At 47.1% G+C, this 8,384-nt stretch overlaps 1 protein-coding gene across 2 annotated transcripts; it reads left to right on the top strand.

Annotated features, from left to right (window-relative positions):
* The first annotated feature begins 346 nt into the window (after positions 1-346).
* On the top strand, positions 347-4,060 carry Nop17l (PIH1 domain-containing protein Nop17-like). 2 transcript variants are annotated; one of them, XM_076823372.1, is made up of 4 exons: positions 347-958; positions 1,032-2,249; positions 2,313-2,556; positions 2,818-3,037. In XM_076823372.1, exons 1-4 carry the CDS (start codon positions 434-436, stop codon positions 2,898-2,900), a joined length of 2,070 nt encoding a protein of 689 aa, XP_076679487.1. In that variant the 5' UTR covers positions 347-433; the 3' UTR covers positions 2,901-3,037. The 2 variants fall into 2 exon arrangements, with proteins under 2 accessions (XP_076679487.1, XP_076679486.1); XM_076823371.1 differs by having other exon boundaries at positions 349-958; positions 2,313-2,749; positions 2,818-4,060.
* Positions 4,061-8,384: the final 4,324 nt, after the last annotated feature.

Genomic DNA, 8,384 nt, shown 5'->3' on the forward strand with positions numbered 1-8,384 from the left:
TAAGCGATGATTCCATTATGGAATCAATGTTTCCATCGACCTTCGTAGCTCTGACGATGTTAGCTCGATACCAGTGCATCTGAGTAAATGGCAAACCTGCAAAGTATGACCGAGTGGACCTTAAAAATGCTTTGAGGTTGAGCGTCAAGGGTATCGTTGAGGATTGAAGCAAGTTTCTCTGGTGAATGGGAAGCCTAATGGTGCTTGAAACACCTAGGAGGAACTTGATTACAGGCTCTTTTACGGCCTTCTAGAAAAATGGAACGAAGGAGTAGAAGAAAAGTGCCGCGCGCGCCATTATACCCTTTGAAGTTCCCTGCTCGACCGCTATTCAACCGGCCGGCGTAGTTGCGCATCCATCCACGTGGTATAGGAGTTTCGCGATCCTTCTACCTACAAGTTTATTTGTAAACACGCGACATCATTTCATAAGATGGACGCGTACGAGACACGTAGGAAAAGTTGGGAAGATTTGGAGGTGACCAAGGAAGAGCTGAATAACCTGACCGAGTGTCTGAAGAAGGAAGAGTTCCGCAAACTGCTGATCGAGTACGCAGAGGAGGTGACCGATCCGGAAAATAGGAAGACCTACGAGAAGGAGATCACACAGCTAGAGAAGGAACGGGGCGTCGACGTTACGTTCGTTAACCCAGAGCCTGGTTACGTCATAAAAACCAGCGTGAACGGTGACAGGAAGTGTTTCCTGAACATCAGCAAAAGCGACATTGTGGCACGGCCGAGTAGCCAGCCTTCTTCCGAGGAAGGTCATCGAGGTTTGCAATGGTCTATTCCGTATACGCTTATACCACCTCGCGATGACCTTGACAAGAAGAATGTCCGTTGCATGGTGTTCGACGTGGTCTTCCATCCGGACATCATTTATCTGTCATCGAAGAACGCGCGATTTCGCGAGATTGTCAACAACACGGCCATGGATGGCGTGGAAAATAACTTCAAGGTAGGTGTCACGACGCGTACGTGTATTTAGCTGTTCCTCGACCACTGTCATTCATCGTTTCTCGATGTATTAGGTCCAGCTGGACAGGAAGAATCTGAAGTTCCCGAAGATGGGCTACAAAGGTGTGTCCTATCCTACAGTGATCAGAAAGCAATCGAAGGAACCACCAAAGGAGCCACTGGACATGGATCCAGAGATCTACCAAAAGCTCATGTCCAGCTATGACGAGAGTAGGGAACAACACTTCAAGCGGGTTGAGAAGAAGCCGAAGCGTTCCTCACCTCCCACCACTTACTATAAAGAGAAGTCGGATGCAGACACGGACACAAACAGCAGATATGTTGTACCTAAGTTCTCCATAAAGCATCAATCCGACGTGGAGCTGGAAGACTTTAGCAACAGCAGAAACGCAAAGATGAATGCCACGGTACCTAAAAAGTTAATCATCTCTGTTGACCTGCCACTACTAAAAACTGCCACCGATGCATCCTTGGATGTGCAAGAACGTTTCCTTAGCATAATAAGTGAAAAGCCAGCAAAGTATTTATTGGAACTTCCACTGCCTTACTGCGTGGACGCAGACAGTGGAAATGCCAAGTTCGATCCGAAACACAAGAAACTTGTTATTACTCTACCAGTCATTCCGCCAGTGGTACCGGTGTCAAACACCAGAGAGGACAGTGGGGTTGACAGTGATCATGGGAGCCCCGTACCTCTGCTATCCGAATATTCTATGGAAGATTCCCTTAGTAAAAGTCGCTCGAGCGACTTCGTGCCCAATTTAGTTGCGGAGTGTGGAACGGTGCTCGCTGTCACAGAAGTGGAGAATGACAGTGAAAGTCTAGAGGAGTACAGTGATACAGCATTACGGACTAGTTGCATGGAGAACACAGACACATTTATAGATCCTAGCATTAAGTATTCACTGCCACCGTTTATTTGTAATATATATGATAATCAATTAGCGATCACTGTAAATGTAAAAAACGTGGATCCGAATTCCATTCGCCATAGGATTTTGCGAAATAATCTAGGTATACACGTATTATTAACATCTGTAGGCGCAGGATTTTTTCCACAGCACTTTTCGTTATGCATAAAAATACAAGAGGATTCGGTGGATCCTGATTCCCTCACGATCGAACCTTGGGACAATAACACTGTATTCACAGTCACGTTAAAGAACGCCGAAAGCTTGATACGATATTACGTCGGTGTGACGGATGATTTCATGGAAGAGAAAGAGTTCCCCACGGCGGCAGCTTTCAAGAATCAGCTGAAGGAATTAACGGTAAGTTTCTTGCACGACTACGGCCGTTAAGGGTTGCTTTATGTTTAACTGCGTTCACTGCAGGCCATGGAAAACACGGAATCGGACAGGGATCTGACAGTCGATGTAGAGGCGGAGGATGACGGTGTCGTTATTAATATCAGCTCGAATCAATTGGACTCCGACGACGAAGTGGACCAGCAAAGTAGAAAGCCGTCGCGACGACGGCAAGGCCGACGACACGCCTTGACAAAAGCTAGATCTGTTTCAGAAAGCAGTGGGGACGAATTGACGAGTACCAGTACCGTTACAGGTACATTCTCGAAAGGTATATTGAAATCACGCCATACTCACGAATATTCGCGTTCAGTATTCGAATCGAGCGCAGACGAAAATGGGATGCCCACATCGTCCATAGATTACCACTACGGTTCGGCGCAAGATATCACTTCTGAATCGGATTGTTCGAGTTTGAAGAAGACAGTACGATTCAACGATGTGGTGTCGCGACAGCTATTTAGGTATTCTTGCGATTGCAACGTTAGGAGACACTGCCATGCGTATTGTTTTAACCTGCTTGATCTTTCAGGTCTAATTCCAGCATCCTCGGCCAGCGCAAGAAGAATCAACGTAAATTGCGAAACAAGAAGCGCGCTATTGAACGTAGGCTGAGCGAGAGCGAGAACTCCGAAACAGAGGAGCGGGATAAATACAAAGTAGATCAGAAGAATACAGAAGTGTCCGAGACGGTGAAGCCTATACTTAACCGAGAGAAGCAATCAGCTCACCAGACAACTGCCAATATTGAAATCAAGAAGGGAAGAAGCGACGATAATTGTTCCTTGCCTAAACGAAAATCGAGTATCGAGGAAGAGATCGTTGACGGGAATCGCATGGATAGCTCGATTGATGCTGCGAAAGAGGCGGTTAAAGCAGAATTTAAGAACGATTTGATATTCGACCTCGATATGTAGATTTTGGCGTTACGCCAAGGCACACGTATGTGATAATTTTTACAGCCGAGCGAGTAACTGCGATTTGTCGAACATCTTTGGAAAGTTATTATCGCGAGGCTGGGTATTAAAAAGAGACAGCGAATCATAGAATTTCCTTAAAATTATGTGATAATTTTTTTAGCAATTAGCCAGTGCGAGCGCTGAATGGTTGGCTATACGATAGACATCACGGTCGCACAAATTCCTCGCGAATTAATGAAATTGTACATTTGTGTTGTTTTAATGAGCTCACGACTATGAGAAAAATATAGTCCCAGGCAACACTTTTAGTAGTAACCTTCTTAGTTGATCAATTCTGAAGTGCTGATCTTGCTTTACCAGGTACTTCTTCTATATTTATAAATCAACGTGGGTAATCGATTGGCATAACGATTGAAAAACGTGAGTCAGAATCTCTCTCAAAGATTTCGCGCGCAATCTATTTAAAATTTTAAATGTTTCTTAACGAAAATGGAAACCTCCATTTTTATTAAAAAATTTCCTGGAAATTTCCAGTGGTGCATCACGGTGTATAATGAACGCGGTGTGAACAGATACGGAGGCACGTGCCCTATTTTATAGAATAATGTTCTTAAAAGACGAATTTTTACGAACGTTTTATAGACTGTCGGGCGATTATTTATATTCTATGCATTTAATACACGCGTTCTTATATAGCGAACGCACTCTGGTAGTAGGACAATTTCCGGGGACAAAATGTCACGTCCCCATTCTGAAGTAGCGGGGTGTTTGCCATATCAATGTGCACGCAACACGAAACTAGCCTGTTCCATGCAAAAGAGAGAAAAGAAAATAAAAGAATCGTTAAAAATCATAGTCACGATCGATTTTTCATTATTCATCGCTATCGAACCCTGGTCCTGAGTTCGCGCTACGATTAGAATGCACGGGGTATCACTTGAGCCGTCGTTTAGCTCGATCCAATTGCCCTAAATTAGACATAGAGCTGTTCTGAAGCTTGCTGTGTCAATCGAACATTTCGATGGCCTTTTACTTCGGCTTGCCACTGCCTGCCGCATCGGAACGCTTCGAACGGAGCCATTGTGCTTAAGAAACACCCAGAGGTGGCTCATCGACGGGGAACAGAGTGGTTGTAAGGTGCGAATCCCGAAGCACGGCTACATCATCGTAGTAGTAAAACGCGATAGAAAAGTGGGACAAGCGGGCATGTCGGAGGCAGCCAGCCCGCGGTAGTAGGAGCTATGGATGAGAGGTTACTCTGAGTTGGAGCCCATCGATCCCGCTACCTGCGGGGGTGTAAGGTCGTTACACTCTCGTCTACCTATGCACGAGCTGCATTGCATAGTTCCTCGTATTATTCCTATTGATGCCCCGCCGCAGGGCCGAGACAGCGACGACCCTCACGAATGCAATGTTCTAATTTCGCCGCGCAGCCCCTCGTAGCCACTACCACAGTGCCGGTTCACGTCGTCGACAACCACGACGACGGGGTCGCGGCCTGATTCGCAAACACTCTAAGAGACGACCTAGAAGGACAAGGGCCTCTCGTCGGAGACTACGAAGGTACTCCCTCCCACTCTCTGGGGGGGGGAGGGGGGAGGTGCAGACTAAAGAGTAGAATATACACCGCGAACCTTTCGATACACCCTGGCGGCGTTCGCTCGCAGATCCCCGTGCTCCTTACATCGATAGATCCATCGCGATAAAGTGCAAGTCCGATCTATCTGTGGTCTAGAAAGTTTCAATCTTCTAGGAAGAGGTCTGAAGCAATATCGTCGTGATATCGTGTCGGGCGAGATTCGCCAGGTTACTCCCTGGTTCGAAATCGATCTAGGCGACGTGCTCGGGGGAAAATGGCGCGATCGAGTAGTCGCGTAACAGATTTCGCGATTCGAGTACCGATGAGATAAAGGTGGTAGGCCTGACTAGCACCAGGTCGATAAGTCGTCCACCCCTTGAGAGAGTCAGAGGTCGGCGTGGGTGCACGAGGGTACACGTACCCCGCGTACCGTAGTTACGGCAGGCACGACATCGGCAATGCGGCAGCCATTTACGTCGTTATACAGTCGGGCCGTCGCACCTGGCACCACTGGGGAGCACAGACCGGTATCAAATGCGGGGTTACAGATGTTAGACGCCAGCAGAGCATTCGCCGCAGCAACGATCTCAGCTGTCCCCGTTCGTCGATGCCGAGAGCAGCTTGATCGGCTCCAACCGGAGGAGCGGCTAATATATATTTACCAGCTTAATCCTTCCAGTTTCTGTTGTCGGTGAACCATTCCCCGATATATTAGATGCCACACAGTTGCGAGCTTTATTGGCTCGATGGTATTATTAGAAATTTTTAATGTCACAGTTATCTCCGTAATAGGAAATTCTTGTCTAGAAAGATCGTGCTGTTTGCACAGAGATGTAATAAGTTCTTTGGTCTGCGAAGAGCTTTAACCTGAAAGCAATTTCTCCACGACCCAGAAGTGCAGCCAAAAGGCTGACGCGGTGCATTGAATGCTGGAGCTAAAATAAGTGTTTCGAACACACGGCGATGAGAAAGCCGGGATGTTTATGCACTCGGGCCCGCGCGTTAATTTCGGATAACGATGACGATATCGATCGCGGGTGTACTAAATTAATAGACACGTGGTAAAATTATATTAATGAAGCGGCGGTGAACGCACTTAACTGCCGCCAAGTAAAATAAAATTCTCCTCTTGTAATCCTTATCTCCCGACTTCTATTTTCCACCGGCCACAGGCTATTAAATCCCTTTTCTCTTCCAATCTAAATTCACGCATTTTGCATACAGCTGAATAATGTATAAGGTTTTAACAAATCATCGTCTACTATTTCTGTTCTACCCCCGGGCAAAAGTAGGAAACACGCGTTAGGAGGCGAGCAAACAGAACCCCCCCGTTAGGGAATTTTAACGAACAACTCGTTAAAAAGAATCTCCGTCCCTCACCGCATGTATTATTATTACGTTAATCGGGAACAATGCGTAGCGCGACACGTACAATTTTTAGCCCGAGTATTTAAGCGTCATTTGGAAACTTTAATTAAACAGGCCTGCAACGCTCGTCGCCACGCGACTAGCGGCGAATAAAAACGCAAAGGGAACGGGCGAGGAAATACGTCCAAGAAACATACTAGCTAACTGCAGTTTCATTACAGTTTTTACGTCCCGCCCTTCGCCCGGGGAAAAAAATTATGTTTTACGCATCGTAAAGGTATGTTTATGTGAAACGTAGCGTGTATAGTCTAACAATGCACACCGTGAAAAAGAATCGCAGTGAAGCAGAGTCCGTCTAACGAGAACAGAGGGAAATCGAATAAAGCAGGGGCAAGGGCAGCCGAAGAAACGGACTCGTTAATTTTTCCGTCGCTGGTGCGAACGGTTTTTTATTATTCCGACATTCCTTGGGGATGAAGGGACGAAGTTCCAAGGAAACGGGAGGGAAAAGTGCCGCGGCGGAAGGTACCCTTCGCGTCTTCCTGCCTCTTTTTTATCTCAATCCGTCTCCTTTTCTTCATCCCTCCCTACGGGTACTCGAAGTAGTGGAGTATCGATTATATGGACCCTGCTTCGTGACCACGCGCCGCCTGTACGCCGTGCTGCCCGGATAACCCACTGACACTGACAATTTTCGTGCAACACAGACATTTTTTTTATCGATTATTTCCATCCCAGCCCCCGGAAGCGTCATGCTCCTCCGCCACGCGTATCTCCCTGACGCTTTACCATTTTTCATTACTTCAAATGCACGAGGCCTTTCTTCGACCGCTACTATTAAAATTTGATACTGTTCCTCGGTGCCCGCGGATTTCATATTTGCTTCCAGCGAGCCATGAAGCGGGTGGAATAAGTACACTTTACAGGTCACCGGGTGTCTTGATCTCGCGTGAATTAGAAAGCCCTGTTTTGTCGCGGGAACGTGTCGAGCACAATCGAGGGGGTGGAGTGCGCGCGACAGCGTAGATCAGAGTCGTTTGGAAAAATAGATTGCGAATACGCCGCTTTAAGGGGAGAAGGGAAAAAGGGCGAATAGATCGAGATAGACTTTGACCCGGAGAGTCGATCGATGCGTTCAAATCTGATCTGGAAAATGGGAGGCCGCTAACAAAAGCATTCTGATATTACGTCTAAGCGCCTTCCGAGCATACTGCCATGGCAACTTGATTCGTGCTTGAAAAATAGGCCGGCGAGTCGGATTTGCCTTTTACACGCGTCGCGTTCAAAGGTGGCTAGGTACATTTCGCTCTGACAGAAAGTACCAATTACGAGGAGAGAGGCTATCCAGATATCGTGGGACGATATTCCTGTTGCATCTGTTCGATCATCGCAGATTTCACAAAATTCCACCCGACTGTACAAGTCGTTCCCTTTTAGCGTTTCACCCACGCGTACCTAATTCTCTTCAGGACGGTAAGGTCCGAGAGTGTTCTCGGGGATACCACCCACTATGATCGTAACAGACCCTGAGGAAAGCTTCGCGTCCAGGAAGATAACACGTACACGCAATGCGCATCCAATGGACAGTGTTGAACAGTAAACATCCATTTCGAGGGTATGCCAAGGCACCCATCGTTCTTCATTAACCCGAATCCCCCGATTCCTCGTTGCGACTGCGGTGATTTCGCGTGTCGCCTTTGGCTGTTTCCCTCTTCGTATCGTTAAATACGCAATCTTCGAGGCGAGCACGAGTCCCGAAGATTTTTCCACGGCGATCTATATCTGGAACGGGTGCAGATTGCATGCCCCTGTTCACGAGGGACCAGCACGCGAATACAGTCATCGACCCTCTTCGGCGCGGCCACCATTGTACAATACCACCAAACTGACCTGCCTTAACGTTTCATTCAATACGTATATATATGTTTATACGCGCGGCCGCGAATGTATATCCAGCCATGAAAAAGTCGATGAAACGGTGCACGAAATCGCCTCGATGGTAATTTCGTACGCTCCCCGTCCACCAGTCGTAATAAATAGCACGGCCCTTAACTGCCGATGGGATATTTTTTCGCCGGCTGGTCGATTAACCGGGACAGAATTTAATCCCCCGAATTGTGTTCCCACATTTTACGGCTTTGAAAGAATTAACGTACTTATATTTTGATACGTATTTCCAATGGTAGCCACCGTCTGTTATTGTGGTCTTACGATTGAAGCTTTTCAAGCAAA

Source organism: Andrena cerasifolii, chromosome 11 (assembly GCF_050908995.1).
Source record: "Andrena cerasifolii isolate SP2316 chromosome 11, iyAndCera1_principal, whole genome shotgun sequence".
Lineage (NCBI taxonomy): Eukaryota > Metazoa > Arthropoda > Insecta > Hymenoptera > Andrenidae > Andrena > Andrena cerasifolii.

Coding starts and splice junctions, on each gene's coding strand:
- Nop17l (XM_076823371.1), top strand. CDS start 434: ATGGACGCGTACGAGACACGTAGGAAAAGTTGGGAAGATTTGGAGGTG. Junction 2,250..2,312: donor ATCAGCTGAAGGAATTAACG/GTAAGTTTCTTG, acceptor CGTTCACTGCAG/GCCATGGAAAACACGGAATC. Junction 2,750..2,817: donor GTGTCGCGACAGCTATTTAG/GTATTCTTGCGA, acceptor TTGATCTTTCAG/GTCTAATTCCAGCATCCTCG.